Source organism: Balaenoptera musculus, chromosome 13 (genome assembly GCF_009873245.2).
Source record: "Balaenoptera musculus isolate JJ_BM4_2016_0621 chromosome 13, mBalMus1.pri.v3, whole genome shotgun sequence".
In the NCBI taxonomy this organism is placed as follows: domain Eukaryota; kingdom Metazoa; phylum Chordata; class Mammalia; order Artiodactyla; family Balaenopteridae; genus Balaenoptera; species Balaenoptera musculus.
The window spans coordinates 7,770,031-7,789,493 of NC_045797.1; the positions used below are offsets into that span (position 1 = coordinate 7,770,031).

At 39.2% G+C, this 19,463-nt stretch overlaps 2 protein-coding genes across 4 annotated transcripts in view; one reads left to right on the top strand and one right to left on the bottom strand.

Annotated features, from left to right (window-relative positions):
- Positions 1-2,009: 2,009 nt before the first annotated feature.
- On the bottom strand, positions 2,010-19,367 carry C13H2orf15 (chromosome 13 C2orf15 homolog). 2 transcript variants are annotated; one of them, XM_036873725.1, is made up of 3 exons: positions 19,246-19,367; positions 18,108-18,226; positions 2,010-3,345 (listed from the first exon to the last, which is right to left on the bottom strand). In XM_036873725.1, the coding sequence occupies exon 3, from the start codon at positions 3,273-3,275 to the stop codon at positions 3,000-3,002; it is 276 nt and encodes a 91-aa protein (XP_036729620.1). In that variant the 5' UTR covers positions 3,276-3,345; positions 18,108-18,226; positions 19,246-19,367; the 3' UTR covers positions 2,010-2,999. The 2 variants fall into 2 exon arrangements, with proteins under 2 accessions (XP_036729620.1, XP_036729621.1); XM_036873726.1 differs by lacking the exon at positions 19,246-19,367 and adding an exon at positions 18,659-18,962.
- Positions 19,217-19,463, top strand: part of TSGA10 (testis specific 10) — a 109,309-nt gene continuing 109,062 nt past the window's right edge. Inside the window, exon 1 of one of the 2 annotated variants that reach the window (XM_036873722.1) lies at positions 19,217-19,394. The gene's annotated coding sequence lies outside the window, so the exon portion shown is untranslated. The remainder of the gene's footprint in view (positions 19,395-19,463) is intronic. The other variant, XM_036873720.1, reaches the window with a different exon arrangement.

Consider the following 19,463-nt stretch of genomic DNA (forward strand, 5'->3'; position numbering starts at 1 on the left):
GGTGTCTGACATTGTAATAAAGACTGTGAGCACCCCACCCAGGTCCCCTTTACCCTTAATTCATCATCCATTCTCCAGCTGGTGTGAATGAAGGAGCTAGCAGGCACAGGCACACCAGAGTGATTCACCCTGCCTCCCTGCCCACCAGCCTCCCCACTTTGGCTTGGAGGTGGCAACCAATGCCTGACTGGCCTAGGGCTACAATAGTCCCACCCCCTGCCTCAAAGTGGGACAGTGGGACAACTCTGCAGTATGATCCCTCCAGAGCACCCTGTGGGTCAGGCCATGAATTTATCTGAGTGCTCATTCTTCGTTGATTCCTTCTGTTTCCCTGACTCCCTTACAGGCTTACCTTAAAGAGCACACTCTCAAAAATCATGTGCCTCTGGGTCCTTGTCTCAAGCAGCTTCTAGGGAATCTCTACTAAGCCAGTTACACACCAGCTCAGTAAATGATAACTATTATTAGTGGCATCAATGACAACACCATTAGATGCAATACCAATGCATGTATTATAGGTCTTATTTTATAGGTATGTTGAATCTAAGGTCTCCTAACATCCTTATTTCTCCTGAACTATATTATTTTTATATGGAAAGTTTCTCATCAGAAACAATAGTAGAACTCTGAAGAATGTTCACTTTAGGATTCTGCTTGTAGAATTCTTCCATAAAACAAATAAACACCTAAGTGAGGCTGTTGTCCTGATTAAACTTTTTCCATTCCACCCCTTGCAGGAAGTCTTTGTGTATTTCCATTCCCAGGTGTGCTGCTAAAACTATGGCTTGGCTTGGATTTGGGGATTCCAATTCTCTGATGTCTTAGCAGCAATAGTTCTCAAACAGAGTAATTAATGTTTGCATTTGTTATCATCTCAATGACTGGATTGTGCTACGACATTTGACATCCTGCAATGCATGGGGCATCACATACAATGAAGGACATCCCAAATTCAGCGTCCAACACACTATCAAATGTCCTGTTGGACATTCATGGAGGTGAAAAACCAGTCTGTAAATATTTGAGCCAAGTCCCTATTAAAGAAAAAAGTGTTTTTGCTAAGGTCACTAATGCCATTCATGTTGCTAGATCCAGTGGACCTTTCAAGTCCTCATCTACCCTTTCAGTTGACTGCCTCCACCTTAAAGACTTTTGTGGGCAATCTTGACATTATCCTGTCTTGGTTTTCCACCAACTCTGCCAACTCTTCAGTCCCCTTAGCCAGCTCCCCCTGCGCTGACCAGCTCCTAAATGTTGTAGTTGCTTTATCTCACACTATACATTCACCATAAGCAACCTCTTTCACTCCCCTAGCTTTAGATACCATTTCTGTATACAACTTCAAAATTTGTATTTTTTCATTCCATACATAGAACTGTCTGCCTTAGAAACAGGTACGCCCAAAACCCATGCTCCCGAGCTCTTTCCCCCAGGGAACCTCCATGCATCTAGCTTTTTTGTTTCTGTTTTTTTTTTTTTTTACTAGAAACCCTTTCTTTTTCCTCATTTCCCACTTTAAGACCATCAGTCTGTCCTGCCAAACTTCACCTGGACTCTGTCCCCTTCTCGATATACCTCAACCATCACCATCACCTCACTTGGACAACCATGTCCCTGCAAAAGCTATACATGTCACGTCTTCAGAGAAGCCTTCCTAGTTCCCACAATTAAAAGTCAAGTTTATGTGTTATGTCTCCTCTTCTGTCTCTCTGAAATTTAACTTTTTCTTCATGGCACATCACAATTTGTATCTTACATAATTACTGTCTGATGTTCTACCTTCCCTGGTAGACAGACAGTAAGCACTATGAAGGTAGTGGTAATTTATTCACCACTGTATCCTGAGCACCAAGCACAGTACCAGGCTAGGTGAACAAATGAATGATTTGTGTATTTTTTCTCTCCCAAAGAATTATGTTCTATAAATGATAAAGAGCATTATCTTAGTGGCTTACATCCCATTCAATGTTGTTTTTTCTTTTTTTAACTCTACAAATACATGACATCTGTTTGGCTTTTTTTCTGATTTACAAAATATTTCTTCTCCTAAGAGAAGATGCCTTTTCCTCTTTGAATATGCCTTTTTCCTTTATGAATATTAAGGAGATTACTCAGTTGAGCATTAGAGATCACCAGTAAATATTAAAGTACAGGAAAATGTTCAAAACATACATAATAGAAATATTTATAAGTCACTATATGTCCAGACACAAATGGTTTTTAACTTCAGCTTACATTACTTGGGACAATACTGCTGTTTCAAACTACTAGATGTTTTAATAAGAATTGCAAACTGATATATACAAAACAAGAATTGTTTTTAACAACTAGATTGTTTTCTTAAATATTGGTGGTATAAAATGGTAACATCTGCAAGATAAATTATTACACTTAGAAAAAACTATTTTGTGAACTCTGAAATGAATTCCACGTGAGTGAAAAAAAAGTTTTAAAAAGATGATTTGAAATGTGAAATGCTTCTCAAGGTACGTAATTTACTGGTCTTTGAGTTTAGCTGCCACTGATCTTTAACCGAACAGACATGCAAAAATGCAAGAAGATAAAGTATTCTAAAGCAAAATCGCTAACTGGAATTTCAACATACAAAATCAGTACACCAGAAATCATGTGAAATACTGATGTCAAATTGTTTGGGCAGTGTTTGGGTTTTTGATCATTTGTTAGAGAAATACATTATAATTAAAATGTTTTGGTGCCATTTAAATACTGTTACACAAAAACTCTGATTTTTTGACAAGGACAGAATGTAATACCAGAGAAATCTTCTTTGAATTTTGGAAAGCTTCTTCTCTCTAAAGCAACTTTTCTGAATATGTATCATCAAAAAGTGCAATCTACAGTGATTCATAAATAGTGAAAAATAAGCAATCGTCTTCGTTCATTTTGTTAGGTTTTCGTAATAAGGTTAAGTTCTCATTCAACAGGCCGTCTTAGTCAAAAGCAATTTTTGGTTTCTTTGGTAACATACACAAATAACTTCATTCCACGTCTATCATTTCTATTCCATCACTTTCTTTAACATACACCACTGAACCCAAGGCTTTCTCCGAAAGAGATCCTGTGCCAGTATCTTTGCTCCTTGTAAAGTTTTCTTGGTTTGTGTCTTCTAATCTTATTTTCTTGGTGTTTTGAAATAACTGAGTCACTGGTTCCAGTTTGCTTTTCTCAGTCCCTTGCATTAAGTGATCATCCACTTTTGAATCCATACGCAGAGCAGATACCTGAGTAGCAGATTTACTAACAGAAAATCCCATTGGGACAGCTAAATAAAAATAGTTTGCAGGTCCCTCTTTAAGTAGTGGAGATGTTTCTTCAACTTGATTGCTTGGGGAAAAAATTGTTACAAGTGAATACAGTGGGAATTTCAACTAACTTCATGGCAATGTTTGTTTTAATGAAATTTCATGGTGATGATGCCAAAAATATGAAGTAAAATCGCCTTCCACCTCTCAGTGTTTACATTTTCTTTGTGGAAGGGTTTGCAGGTTCTACAGATTCTCCGGAAGTCTTTTTTTTAAAACGAATTTACCAGATGTTACGTTTCATCACCTGGCAGAAAATAATAGAACTTCTCTACTTAGTCCTGTCTATCATTCTTATTATCAAAAACTTTTAATTTATTATTAATGGATTAAAGAAATAATTACTGAAGGCCAAACACTCTGCTAGGTGTTCTGAAAAAAAAAAAAGCTGCCCAAACAACTGTAAACATTTACACACCTAATAATACACTATCAAAATAATGAAGGAAAAACTGACAGAAATGAAGGGAGAAATAGACAGTTCTACAATAATAGTTGGAGATTTCAAAACTCAACTCTCAATAATGGAGAGAACAACCAGACAGGACACAAGTAAGGAAAAAAAGGATTTAAACAACACAATAAACTGACTAGAGCTAACAAACACATATAGAACACTCCACCCAACAACAACAGGATACATATTCTTCTCAAGGGGACATTTTCCAGGACAGACCATATGTTAGGCCACAAATTAAGTCTCAGTAGATTTAAAAAGATGGATATCATACAAAGTATGGATATCATACAAAGTATCTTCTCTGACCACAATGGGATGAAGTCAGAAATCAACAACAGAAGTAAAACAGGAAAATTCACGTATTTGTGGAAATTAAACAGTATACTCTTAAACAACCAATGGATCAAAGAAATCACAAGGGAAATTTTAAAAAATACTTAGAGATGAAGATAAACAAAAACACAACATATCAAACTTATGGGATGAAGCAAAATCCGTACTAAGGGGGGAATTTATAGTTATAAATACTTGCATTAAAAAAACAAGAAAGATCTCAAATCAACAAACTTTACAGCTTAATGAACTAGAAAAAGAAGAAGAAACTAAACCCATTACTAGCAGAAGGAAGGAAACAATAAAGACTAGAGCAGAGATAAATGGAGTAGAGAACAGAAAAACAATAACGTATAATCAATTAAACCAAAAGTAGTTTTTGAAAAGAGCAACAAAATTGACAAACTTTACCTCGATGGACTATGAAAACTCAAATTACTAAATCAGAAATGAAAGGGGACATTACTACTGACTCTACAGAAATAAAAAGTATTATAAGAGAGCGCTATGAACAACTGTATGCCAACAAATTGGATATCCTAGCTGAATGGACAAATTCCTAGAAACACAAAACCTACCAAGACTAAGTCAATAAGAAATGAAAATCTGAATAGACCTATGACTGCTCAGACCATTCAGTGGGGGAAAGGGCAGCCTTTTCAACAAAATGTGCTGGGAAAACTGGATATCCACATGCAGAAAAATGAAGTTGGACCCTTACCTAATACCATATACAAAAACTAATGCAAGATGGATCAAAGACCTAAATGTAAGACCTAAAGCTCTAACTCTTAAAAGAAAACATAAGGCAAAAGCTTCCTGATGGATTTGCAATGATTTGAATACGCCACCAAAGGCAGAGGCAACAAAAGAAAAAATAGACAAGTTGGAACTTATGAGAATATATAAATTTTGTGCATTAATAGACACTTGAGAGTATAAAGGCAACCCACAGAAGGAGAAAATATTTGCAAACCATATATATGATAAGGGACTAATACCCAGAATATACAGAGAACTGAAACTCAACAACAACAAAATAATCCAATTCAAAATTTGGCAAAGGACTTGAACAGCCATTTCTCCAGAGAAGATATATGAATGGCCAACAATTACATGAAAAAAATGCTCACCATCACTAATAATTAGGGAAATTCAGATCACAGCTACCAATTAGATACGGCCTCACAACCATTAGGATAGCTACTATTTAAAAAAAAACAAAACAGAAAATAACAAGTGTTGTTGAGGATGTGGAGAAATTCAAACCTTTTTTTAATTAATTAATTAATTAATTATTTTTGGCTGCATTGGGTCTTTGTTGCTGCACGCGGGCTTTCTCTAGTTGCGGCGAGTGGGGGCTACTCTTTGTTGCGGTGCACGGGCTTCTCATTGTGGTGGCTTCTCTTGTTGCAGAGCATGGGCTCTAGGCACGCAGCCTTAAGTAGTTGTGGCACGTGGGCTTCAGTAGTTGTGGCTCATGGGCTCTAGAGCACAGCCTCAGTAGTTGTGGTGCACGGGCTTACTTGCTCCATGGCATGTGGGATCTTCCCAGACCAGGGCTCGAACCCGTGTCCCCTGCATTAGCAGGCGGATTCTTAACCACTGCACCACCAGGGAAGCCCGAAATTCAAACCTTTATGCACTATTGGTGGGAATGTTCAATAGTACAGCTGCTGTGGAAAACAGTGTGGCAGTTCCTCAAATAATTAAAAATAGAATTACCATACGATCCAGCAAACCAACTTCTGGGTCTTGAAGACATATTTGTACACCCATGTATAAATAACATAAGCTATTATTCACAATAGCTAAAATGTGGAAGCAACTCAAGTGTCCCTCGATGGATCATAGATAAGCAAAATGTGGTATATAAATATGATGAAATATTCAGCATTAAAAAGGAGGAAATTCTGCAATATGCTACAACGTGATGAACCTTGAGCACATTATGCTAAGTGAAATAACTCATAAAGACAAATACTGTATGACTTTACTTACATGAGGTACCTAGAAGTCAAAATCATAGAGACAGAAAGTAGAATGGTGGTTGCCATGGGGAGCTGTTGTTTAAGGGGTATAGACTTTCAGTTTCACAAGATGAAAAGAGTTCTGGAGATAAATGGTGGTGATGACAGCACAACATTGTGAATATATTTAATACACTGAACTATACACCTAAGAATGGCAAAGATGCTACATTTTATGTTACATGTATTTTACCACAATACAAAAAACTAAAGAAAAAAAAAAGATGTCCAATAAAGATACAGTACTTTTTATTACCAATGCCCAATCTGCTTAGAGAGATGAGCATGCAACATGGAGGGAGGGGCTTGGAAAGGTTGTGAAAGGAGGGAGCCTATGTCAGGGTTGGGCTTTGAAAGATGGTCAGGAATTTGGTAAGCAGAGTTGACCAGGATGGCAGAAGGGACCAGAGCTTGTTAGAGAACAGTGATCTACTGAAGAAGCTCTAGCAGCAACTTGAGATCTGGAACCCACTCCACAGCTGTGAATGAAAGCACTTACCCACCTTTTAGAATGTATTTCTTTAATATTTAGGTACTGGAGTTATCTTTTATGAGTTTACAATTCCATCCCCATCAAGCCCTAATCATTTACTGACAGAAGATTTCTAAAGATATCATCTTGAAACCTTGTTTATCCATATTCGTGATTGAATATCAGTGTTTAATCTGTAACAGAACAGAGTCCAGGGTCTACTGTAGTATCCTAAACATAGTAGTTACTCAAATATTGTTAGTATAACAAATACCTGTTTCTTAGATTTGGAAATTGAAGATGAATTTTTTTCTCATCAAGTGAATATCCAATACTACCTTCAAATGAGTAAAAGTGAGTTTATTCTGTTCTTTGGTTCCTCCTCTTTGATTACTTAAAAGGGAAACACTCCTCTCAAAAATGCATAAGTTGAATCTAATCATGAGGAAACAATCAGATAAACCCAAATTGAGAGACATTATATAAAATAAATAACCTGTACTCAAAAATGTCAATGTATGAAAGACAAAGAGAAGTTGAGGAACTGCTCCAGATTAAAGGATACTAAAGAGACATGATTTCCAAATGTAGTCAATGATTCTGAATTGGGAGGTAGGGTGGGCTGGAACGTGGAGGAAATGTACTACAAAGGCCACTTCTTGGACAACTGGACAATTTGAATGTGGATGGTTTATTAGATAGTAATGTTGCATCACTGTTAAATCCCCTGATTGGGATAATTGTATTGTGGTTATATTAGTGAATGTCCTTGGTCTCAGGAGATAACATGCTGACATAGGGGTAAAGGATCATATCTACAACTTGCTTTCAAATTATCTAGCAAGAGATAGATACAGAGAGAAAGTAACATATGCAAAACATTAATGACTCTAGGTGGGAAAGGATAAAAAATTGTTCAGTGTATTATTTTTGCTAAACTTCTATATGTTTAAAACTTTTTCAAAATACAAAGTTAAAAAAAAATTAAAGGGACTTCCCTGGTGGTGCAATGGTTAAGACTCCACGCTCCCAATGCAGGGGGCCCGGGTTTGATCCCTGGTCAGGGAACTAGATCCCACGTGCATGCCACAACTAACAGTTCACATGCCACAACTAAGGAGCCCATGTGCCACAACTAAGGAGCCTGCCTGCATCAACTAAGACCTGGTGCAACCAAATTAAAAAAAAAATTAAAAAGAAAATACTAACAAAACTATAAAACATACCACATTTGAAATTGACAGAGGGTAAAATAATGGTTATGTATATAGTTACCAACTGGCACATTAAACTTCACTCTAACAGAGGGACTGAGAAGGAATGAAATGCAATAGGTTAGATTTGGCCCTCTGAGTCTCACCTTAACTTCTCTGGGATCTTGAGGACAGGAAGGGAGAAGAAGTCTATTGGGGGCCTCTTTGACCTAGTATTTCGGTTGCCATTCAAAAGAAATCTTGTATGCATATGGAAGAATAAAGATCTATAAAGAGCTAAATAAATTTGGACATACACACACAAAAAGCACAGAGACTTGCCTTACCAGATTTTAAGATATGCTACAAAGTCAAAGTAACAAAAACAGTGTAGTACAGGTGCAGGAACAAATAAATGACTAATAAAACATGACAGAGCTCCAGCATAGGTATGTGCAGGAGCTTCACATATGATAAAGGTGGCATCATACAGCAAAGGGGATAGAAGAAACTAAGTTTAGTATGATAGTACTGTGAATGCTGGCTCACTATGTGGACAAAAACAAAGCAGGATCCCTACCTCATATACCAAAGTGGACTCCTAATGAAGTAAAGACCTAAATGTGAATAGTAGAACCATAAATGCAGTTTTTAAAATGTAAGACAATGTATTTGTCACCATAGGGTGGAGAAGGATTTCTTGAATAAGAACTAGAAAGTTTAAACACTAAGTAAGAAAACATATGGATCTGACCACTCACAATTAAGAACTTCTGTTCAATAAAGAAACTGTAAACAGGAGGCCCTGAACCAAGATGGCGGAGTAGAAGGACGTGCTCTCACTCCCTCTTGCGAGAACACCAGAATCACAACTAACTGCTGAACAATCATTGGCAGGAAGACACTGGAACTCACCAAAAAAGATACCCCACATCCAAAGACAAAGGAGAAGCCACACTGAGATGGTAGAAGGGGCACAATCACAATAAAATCAAATCCCATAACTGCTGGGTGGGTGACTCACAAACTGGAGAACACTTATACCACAGAAGTCCACCCACTGGAGTGAAGGTTCTGAGCCCCACGTCACGCTTCCCAACCTGGGGGTCCGGCAACGGGAGGAGGAATTCCTAGAGAATCAGACTTTGAAGACTAGCGGGATTTGATTGCAGGACTTTGACAGGACTGGGGGAAACAGAGACTCCACTCTTGGAGGGCACACACAAAGTAGTGTGCACATCAGGACCCAGGGGAAGGAGCAGTGACCCCAGGGGAGACTGAACCAGACCTACCTGCTAGTGTTGGAGGGTCTCCTGAAGAGGCGGGAGGTGGCCGTGTCCCACCGGGAGGACAAGGACACTGGCAGCAGAAGTTCTGGGAAGTACTCCTTGGCGTGAGCCCTTCCAGAGTCTGTCATTAGCCCCACCAAAGAGCTCAGGTAGGCTCCAGTGTTGGGTTGCCTCAGGCCAAACAACCAACAGGGAGGGAACCCAGCCCCACCCATCAGCAGTCAAGTGTATTAAAGTTTTACTGAGCTCTGCCCACCAGAGCAACAGTCAGCTCTACCCACCACCAGTCCCTCCCATCAGGAAACTTACACAAGCCGCTTCGACAGCCTCATCCACCAGAGGGCAGACAGCAGAAGCAAGAAGAACTACAATCCTGCAGGCTGTGGAACAAAAACCACCTTTACAGAAAGAGAGACAAGATGAAAAGGCAGAGGGCTATGTACCAGATGAAGGAACAAGATAAAACCCCAGAAAAACAACTAAATGAAGTGGAGATAGGCAACCTTCCAGAAAAAGAATTCAGAATAATGATAGTGAAGATGATCCAGGACCTCGGAAAAAGAATGGAGGCAAAGATCAAGAAGATGCAAGAAATGTTTAACAAAGACCTAGAAAAATTAAAGAACAAACAAACAGAGATGAACAATACAATAACTGAAATGAAAACTACACTAGAAGGAATCAATAGCAGAATAACTGAGGCAGAACTGATAAGTGACCTGGAAGACAGAATGGTGGAATTCACTGCTGCGGAACAGAATAAAGAAAAAAGAATGAAAAGAAATGAAGACAGCCTAAGAGACCTCTGGGAAAACACTAAATGCAACAACATTCGCATTATAGGGGTCCCAGAAGGAGAAGAGAGAGAGAAAGGACCAGAGAAAATATTTGAAGAGATTATAGTCGAAAACTTCCCTAACATGGGAAAGGAAATAGCCACCTAAGTCCAGGAAGCGCAGAGAGTCCCATACAGGATAAACCCAAGGAGAAACACGCCAAGACACATAGTAATCAAAGTGGCAAAAATTAAAGACAAAGAAAAATTATTGAAACCAGCGAGGGAAAAACGACAAATAACATACAAGGGAACTCCCATAAGGTTAACAGGTGATTTCTCAGCAGAAACTCTACAAGCCACAAGGGAGTGGCATGATATACTTAAAGTGATGTAAGGGAAGAACCTACAACCAAGATTACTCTACCTGGCAAGGATCTCATTCAGATTCGATGGAGAAATCAAAGCTTTACAGACAAGCAAAAGCTAAGAGAATTCAGCACCACCAAACCAGCTCTACAACAAATGCTAAAGGAACTTCTCTAAGTGGGAAACACAAGAGAAGAAAAGGACCTACAAAAACAAACCCAAAACAATTAAGAAAATGGTCATAGGAACATACATATCGATAATTACCTTAAATATGAATGCATTAAGTGCTCCAACCAAAAGACACAGGCTCGCTGAATGGATACAAAAACAAGACCCATATATATGCTGCCTACAAGAGACCCACTTCAGACCTAGGGACACATACAGACTGAAAGTGAGGGGATGGAAACAGATATTCCATGCAAATGGAAATCAAAAGAAAGCTGGAGTAGCAATACTCATAGCAGATAAAATAGACTTTAAAATAAAGAATGTTCCAAGAGACAAGGAAGGACACTACATAATGATCAAGGGATCAACCCAAGAAGAAGATATAACAATTATAAATATATATGCACCCAACACAGGAGCACCTCAATACATAAGGCAACTGCTAACAGCTATAAAAGAGGAAATCGACAGTAACACAATAATAGTGGGGGACTTTAACACCACACATACACCAATGGACAGATCATCTAAAATGAAAATAAATAAGGAAACAGAAGCTTTAAATGACACAATAGACCAGATAGATTTAGTTGATATTTATAGGACATTCCATCCAAAAACAACAGATTACACTTTCTTCTCAAGTGCGCATGGAACATTCTCTAGGATAGATCACATCTTTGGTCACAAATCAAGCCTCAGTAAATTTAAGAAAATTGAAATCATATCAAGCATCTTTTCTGACCACAACGTTATGAGATTAGAAATGAATTACAATGAAAAAAAAGTAAAAAACACAAACACATGGAGGCTAAACAATACGTTACTAAATAATCAAGAGATCACTGAAGAAATCAAAGAGGAAATCAAAAAATACCTAGAGACAAATGACAATGAAAACACGATGAACCAAAACCTATGGGATGCAGCAAAAGCAGTTCTAAGAGGGAAGTTTATAGCTATACAAGCCTACCTCAAGAAACTAGAAAAATCTCAAATAAACAATCTAACCTTACACCTAAAGCAACTAGAGAAAGAACAACAAATAAAACCCAAAGTTAGCAGAAGGAAAGAAATCATAAAGGTCAGAGCAGAAAGAAATGAAATAGAAACAAAGAAAACAATAGCAAAGATCAATAAAACTAAAAGCTGGTTCTTTGAAAAGATAAACAAAATTGATAAAACATTAGCCAGACTCCTCAAGAAAAACAGGGAGAGGACTCAAATCAATAAAATTAGAAACGAAAAAGGAGAAGTTACAACAGACACTGCAAAAATACAAAGCATCCTAAGAGACTACTACAAGCAACTCTATGCCAATAAAATGGACAACCTGGAAGAAATGGACAAATTCTTAGCAAGGTATAACCTTCCAAGACTGAACCAGGAAGAAGTAGAAAATATGAACAGACCAATCACAAGTAATGAAATTGAAACTGTGATTAAAAATCTTCCAACAAACAAAAGTCCAGGACCAGATGGCTTCAGAGGTGAATTCTATCAAACATTTAGAGAAGAGCTAACACCTATCCTTCTCAAACTCTTCCAAAAATTGCGGAGGAAGGAACATTCCCAAATTCATTCTATGAGGCCACCATCACCCTGATACCAAAACCAGACAAAGAAACTACAAAAAAAGAAAATTACAGACGAATATCACTGATGAATATAGATGCAAAAATCCTCAACAAAATACTAGCAAACAGAATCCAACAACGCATTAAAAGGATCATACACCATGATCAAGTGGTATTTATCCCAGGGATGCAAGGATTCTTCAATATATGCAAATCAATCAATGTGATACACCATATTAACAAATTGAAGAATAAAAACCATATGATCATCTCAATAGATGCAGAAAAAGCTTTTGACAAAATTCAACACCCATTTATGATAAAAACTCTCCATGAAGTGGGCATAGAGGGAACGTACCTCAACATAATAAATGCCATATACAACAAACCCAGAGCAAACATCATTCTCAATGGTGAAAAACTGAAAGCATTTCCTCTAAGATCAGAAACAAGACAAGGATGTCCACTCTCGCCACTATGATTCAACATAGTTCTGGAAGTCCTAGCCATGGCAATCAGAGAAGAAAAAGAAATAAGAGGAATACAAATTGGAAAAGAAGAAGTAAAACTGTCACTGTTTGCAGATGACATGATACTATACATAGAGAATCCTACAGATGCTACTAGAGCTAATCAATGAATTTGGTAAAGTTGCAGGATACAAAATTAATGCACAGAAATCTCTTGGATTCCTATACACTAATGATGAAAAATCTGAAAGAGAAATTAAGGAAACACTCCCATTTACCACTGCAACAAAAAGAATAAAATACCTAGGAATAAACCTACCTAAGGAGACAAAAGACCTGTATGCAGAAAACTATAAGACACTGATGAAAGAAATTAAAGATGATACCAACAGATGGAGAGAGATACCATGTTCTTGGATTGGAAGAATCAATATTGTGAAAATGACTATACTACCCAAACTAATCTACAGATTCAATGCAATCCCTATCAAATTACCAATGGCATTTTTTATGGAACTAAAACAAAAAATTTTTTAATTTGTATGGAGACACAAAAGACCCTGAATAGCCCAAGCAGTCTTGAGGGAAAAAAACGGAGCTGGAGGAATCAAACTCCCTGACTTCAGACTGTACTACAAAGCTACAGTAATCAAGACAATATAGTACTGGCACAAAAACAGAAATATAGATCAATGGAACAGGATAGAAAGCCCAGAGATAAACCCCTGCACCTATGGTCAACTAATCTATGACAAAGGAGGCAAGGATATACAATGGAGAAAAGACAGTCTCTTCAATAAGTGGTGCTGGGAAAACTGGACAGCTACATGTACAAGAATGAAATTAGAACACTCCCTAACACCATAGGCAAAGATAAACTCAAAATGGATTAGAGACGTAAATGTAAGACTGGACAGTATAAAACTCTTAGAGGAAAATATAAGAAGAACACTCTTTGACATAAATCACAGCAAGATCTTTTTTGATCCACCTCCTAGAGTAATGGAAATAGAAACACAAATAAACAAATGGGACCTAATGAAGCCTAAAAGCTTTTGCACAGCAAAGGAAAACAAAAACAAGACGAGAAGACAACCCTCAGAATGGGAGAAAATATTTGCAAATGAAGCAGCTGACAAAGCATTAATCTCCAAAATATATAAACAGCTCATTCAGCTCAATATTAAAAAAACAAACAACCCAATCCAAAAATGGGCAGAAGACCTAAATAGACATTTCTCCAAAGAGGACATACAGATGGCCAAGAAGCACATGAAAAGCTGCTCAACATCACTAATTATTAGAGAAATGCAAATCAAAACTACAATGAGGTATCACCTCACACCAGTCAGAATGGCCATCATCAGAAAATCTACAAACAACAAAAGCTGGAGAGGGTGTGGAGAAAAGGGAACCCTCTTGCACTGTTGGTGGGAACGTAAATCGATACAGCCACTATGGAGAACAGTATGGAGGTTCCTTAAAAAACTAAAAATAGAATTACCATATGATCCAGCAATCCCACTACTGGGCATATACCCAGAGAAAACCATAATTCAAAAAGACACATGCACCCCAATGTTCACTGCAGCACTATTTACAATAGCGAGGTCATGGAAGCAACCTAAATGCCCATCGACAGATGAATGGATAAAGAAGATGTGGTACATATACACAATGGAATATTATTCGGCCATAAAAAGGAACGAAATTGGGTCATTTGTAGAGATGTGGATGGATCTAGAGACTGTCATACAGAGTGAAGTAAGTCAGAAAGAGAAAAACAAATATCGTATATTAACGCATATATGTGGAACCTAGAAAAATGGTACAGGTGAACCGGTTTGCAGGGCAGAAATTGAGACACAGATGTAGAGAACAAATGTATGGTTACCAAGGGGGAAAGTGGCAGGGGGGGTGGCGGTGGTGGTGTGATGAATTGGGCGATTGGGATTGACATGTATACACTGATGCGTATAAAATTGATGACTAATAAGAACCTGCTGGATAAAAAAATAAATAAAATAAAATACAAAAAAAAAGAAAAAGAAACTGTAAACAAAGTTCAGAAGATGGAGAAAGGACTGGAAGATGTGCTGTCCAAGCTGACAAGGGATTTATAGCTAAAATATAACTAGAACAACTATGAATTAACAAGGAAAAAGGAAACCCATTAGAAAAATGGGCAAAGGATACAGAGACATAATTCACAGATTGGAGAATCCTCAAAAGATAATGTGTGCATAAAGCGATGTTCAAACTTATTAGAAATCAGAGAAATGCAAGTTTGCTACCATCAGAATGGCAGAAAGGTGGGTAGCACCGAGTATTTAGTAGAATGCAGGAAACCTTGTGCATTGCTGATGGAGTAATTTTTAATTCCTACCTCACATTCCACATCCAATCCTTCAATGAATCCTGTTTCTACCCTTGCCTATGCCTCCCCACTGTTTGTTCTTCTAACTGTATCTGGAATGAGCCTTTTAAAACATAAGCCAGATCACATCCATCCCCTGCTCAACACGCTCTAGTTACTTCCCATCACAGAGTAAAGCCAAATTCTCTACCTAACAAGTCTCCAGCTGTGGTAGGCAGAAGAATGGTCCCCAAAGAAGTCCACATCCAAATCCCCACAACCTGTGAATGTTCTGTTACATGGCAAGGGGGAATTAAGGTTGCCAATCAACCTACCTTGAGGTGGGGAGATAACCCTGGGCTAATTGGTGGCTACGAATATAATCACAAGGGTCTTTGTAAGTGAGGGGGAGGGGAATTCCCTGGCAGTTCAGTGGTTAGGACTTGGCACTCTCACTGCCAAGGGCCTGGGTTCGATCCCTGGTTGGGGAACTAAGATCTCAGAAGCCGCTCAGTGCAGCAAAAAAAGAAAAAAGAAGAAAAAGTGAGGGACAGACAGGAATGTCACTGTTAGAGTGATGACTGGCCATTGCTGGCTTTGAAGATAGAAGGGGACCACAAGCTAATAAGCAAAGCAGGCAGCCTGTAGCAGCTGGAAAGGCAAGAAAACAGATGCTCCCCTAGAACCTCCAGAAGGAATGCAGCCCTGCTGACATCTCACTATTAGCCCAGTGAGATCCATTTTGGATTCTAACCTCCAGGACTGTAAGATAATAAATTGGTGTTGCTTAAAGCTACCACATTTGTGCCAAACTGTTACAGCAGCAATAGGAAACAGATACACCAGTAACATTCTGTCATCCCAAACTCTTCTCCTCTCCACTCTGCCCCCGCCCCATGACCTCATTGCTGTTCCTCCAGCACATGCTTCAGGGCCCTCTTCTGCTTCAGGGCCCAGGCACTGACAGTTCCCTCAGCCTGAAGCAATTTCTGAATTGCAAACCACTTCTGATGGGGATGATTAGTGGAGCTAACTGACTTCTGCTTCTGTCCAGGATGGAGTAACATGGACCAGATTTATCCTCATGCCTTAAACATCTTAAAAACAGACAAAACACATGAAACAATGGTTTTTAGATACTGGACAATAGGTAGTACAGGAGAGTGATCCCTAAGAGAAAGGAGATAAGGTTAAGTCCTATGAATGCTCAGTGCCTGGAAATTTTAGGCTTTAGGAACCCTAAAATTGAGTCTGGTCACTTCAGTGAACTGAGAAGACAGACTTCAGAGTTTGCAGAGGCCAAGATGGCTAGAATTTGTGGAGAGAGGAGAAAGGTGCAGTGAGAGAGCGAGCTCCAGAGATCTGCAGAAGATTCCCCACAATTCTTTGGCTGAATAACTGATCAGTGTATGTATGTAAAAAAACTATTGAGCCCTGGGGAAAAAAACAGCAAAAAGGAGAAGGCAGAATAGTACTTAGAGCCTACGCAGGGCCAAGAATAGAGTTCTCACCAGTCAGAGTAGAAAGAACTCTTAATATACTGGACATTGAATAGACTCCTCAGAAAGGTATTGCCTCCGTAATGGGGTCAAATTAGCCCTAAATAAAGACTATTTTGGACCTAACAAAGCTTAAAAGCAAGCTTCTAAAGCAGGTCTGTCCAACAGGACTTTTTGCAATGATGGAAATATCCTATATGGACTGTCTAATATAGTAGCCACTAGCCACGTGTGGATGTTGGCAGGCGAGAATTCTACTACTGAATGACCGATGCAAGCTGGATGTTGGAATTTGAAATATACAGAATACAAATGAGGAACTAAATTTTAAATTTTATTTAATTTTATTAATACAAAGTCAAATAGCCACATGTAGCTAGTGGTTACTATTTTCAACAGGGCAGCTCTAAAGGATCAAACTGTTTCCAAGTAAACTTACTGCATCTCAGAACAAAGCCTAAATATATTTAAAGAAAAACCAAAACCAAAACCTCCAGCACCCAACAATGTCAAATCTGCAACGTCTGGCAGCCAATAAAAACTCACCAGGCATGAAAACAAGCAGAAGAATGTGATGCATAACCAGGAGGAAAAAAAATCGGTTAATAGAAACAATGCCAAGAATGAGACAGATGATAGAATTAGTATACAACAGCTATTTTAAATATATTCCATATTTCCCAAAGCATGGGCATGATGAAGTGAGAAATGAAAGACATTAAAAAAAAAATCAAACTGGAATCCAGAGATGAAAAATACAAATCAGACATGAAAAATATCGTGGATGGGAGTAACACTGCCAAAGGAAAGAACAGTGAGCTTTAAGATATATCAATACAAACTATCCAATTAAAAAAAAAAATGAACAGAGCATCAGTTAGCTGCAGAACAGCAAAAAGCAGCTTAACATGTGTATAATTTTTTTTTAAGGGGACCAGGGAGGTACCGAGGAAGAAAAAAGGCGAGAGGTTTTCGTAGCGAAGCTTGTGAAATGATGGAGAAACCCGATCTTAGACTTGCACAGGAGTATCTATTACAAGGGAGAGAGCTCAGGTGCTATAAAAGGATTAGGTGGGGCAGGATGGGGCACTCAGCACTCTTTGGGTTTCCACAGAGGGAAGAAAATTTTCACTTTCTTGGGCTGAAGGAGGAAGTCAACAGTCCTTGATAGGAAAAGAAAGGAAACTCTTCACGCCCTGGTCTGGCTTTAAAATGATCTTTTCGCTACATTCTTTCCAAAGACTGTTTAGTAACATCTAGGTGGCGTACATAAATGCTTAAACTCTTCTAATTTTTTCCCTAAAGGAAGTACTTTCCTACCTCCTATATTAACAATCCCCTTCTCCCCACAAGCCTTCAACTCCATCTTAAGAGTTTTGTACATTTTTCCCCATTTCTTTTCAATAATGCTAGATCATGAGAACATTTTATTCAAAATAATCTTAGTATTTTAAGAGGAAATGAGATTACACTTTGTTTTCCCTAAAACAACTTTTCAGGATGGTCTTTGAGAGCTCATGCTTCTTTGTAACTTATTTTATCAGTTAGGTATAATTATATTTCACAGGAAATGTATCTCTTGGGACCTCTGACTTCTTTATCTAAAATAACAGGGACACGATTTAATTTTTTAGTATCTAGCTATACTTACAAAGTATATGATATCTGAAAATATTGCTACAAAATATGAGAATATGTACTGGCACAAATAACAAATAAAATGTACTGGCATAAAAAAATCAGCAGAGATTGGAAAAATACATTGTGGGAGAAAAATGAGTACTCACCTGGTAAAAACAGGAACTGTTAGTCTCTTCAAATGTGAGATTACTTTTGAAATACACAGGTGAATACTATACCAAGATCATCAGAGAACAGCTATGAAAACCTAGTTTATCTATTTCATCTGTAGGAAAAGACAGGGGGATAAAGCCACCATTAGAGTTCAGAAGCCCTTGGGTTACTTAAGAAAGTGGAACATGTTAAACATTAAGAAATGTTAAAAAGACAATATTTCCTTTCCAGCTGAGCTCCAAAAATTTGGCAGAATAATGCAATTCTCATTCTTTTTCCCTAAAAAGTTCATTTCTTCATTTTTAGGTAATGTGGTCAATATTAACATAGTTGGATGGCCAAAAATAATATTACACCTGGTTAAGTTAAATGAGTGTTCCCAGACTGAAGGCTCCTAATTGAGAGGACAAGTTTAAACGGTATTAAACAGGAGCAGAATCTGTACAATATTAAATATCAAGTGATATTTCTTTTTTTTGTTAACCATAATCAGTTTTTCTTCAAAGGGGACTTGGAGAAGGCCTGGCTTGTGGAGAAGGCATACCGGTCAGGAACCTGCTCTGTCGCCATTAGTTCTGTCACTCCCAGATTCAACCCAGACTGGATGGTGCCGGGCGGACAGGGCTCGGGGTCCGCAGGCTCCCCAGACTGCAGGCTGCGGGCGCTCACCCCAACAGGCCGGTCTCTCCCCCGAGGCTGCAAGCAGCAGCACCCGACCCGGGAGGCTCCCCGCAAACAGGCCCCTGACTGCGGACCGAGAGCGCACCACCCTCCCAGCGCCCAAGAGCAACTCTGCGGAGTAACGAATTCACTGAACGCGGGTCCAGAATGGTACCCGATCTCTGGGGAAAATAGCACAAAAAAGCAGCAGCAAAGCAGCAGGTGTCCCAGAGCTAACTGAAGGCAGCCGGCGGGAATAGAGCCATGCGCATGCGCATTCCACTCAGGTGCGGTCGTCGCCCCCAGGGAATAAGGAAAAAGTCTTGGAAAAGGGGATAGCGGCTGGTTACTAGGAGACGGGACGCTCGGGGGGGGGTCTAGACGCTGCGTGGGCGTGCGCCTGCGCGGCGCGGATAGACCAGGAAGAGGCCTTATCCTCAAGCGCCCTGTAAGGCGGACAGGATGACTTACGCGTCGCTACGTGCGTGGGTGCGCGCGCGCGGCGTGTAGTCCCCGCGAGAGGGAGGGTCGTGCCAGGTACGCGTGCGCACAGGGACTTGGGGCGCGCTGTACGGAAGCGGAGTGAAGGCGCCGGGGAGGTGGAGGACGAGCCCCCTCAGGTACAGAGCGTGAGGGCGGGGCCGACGGCGGCGCAGGCCGGCGCTAACCGCCCCCGCCTCCTCCCCGCC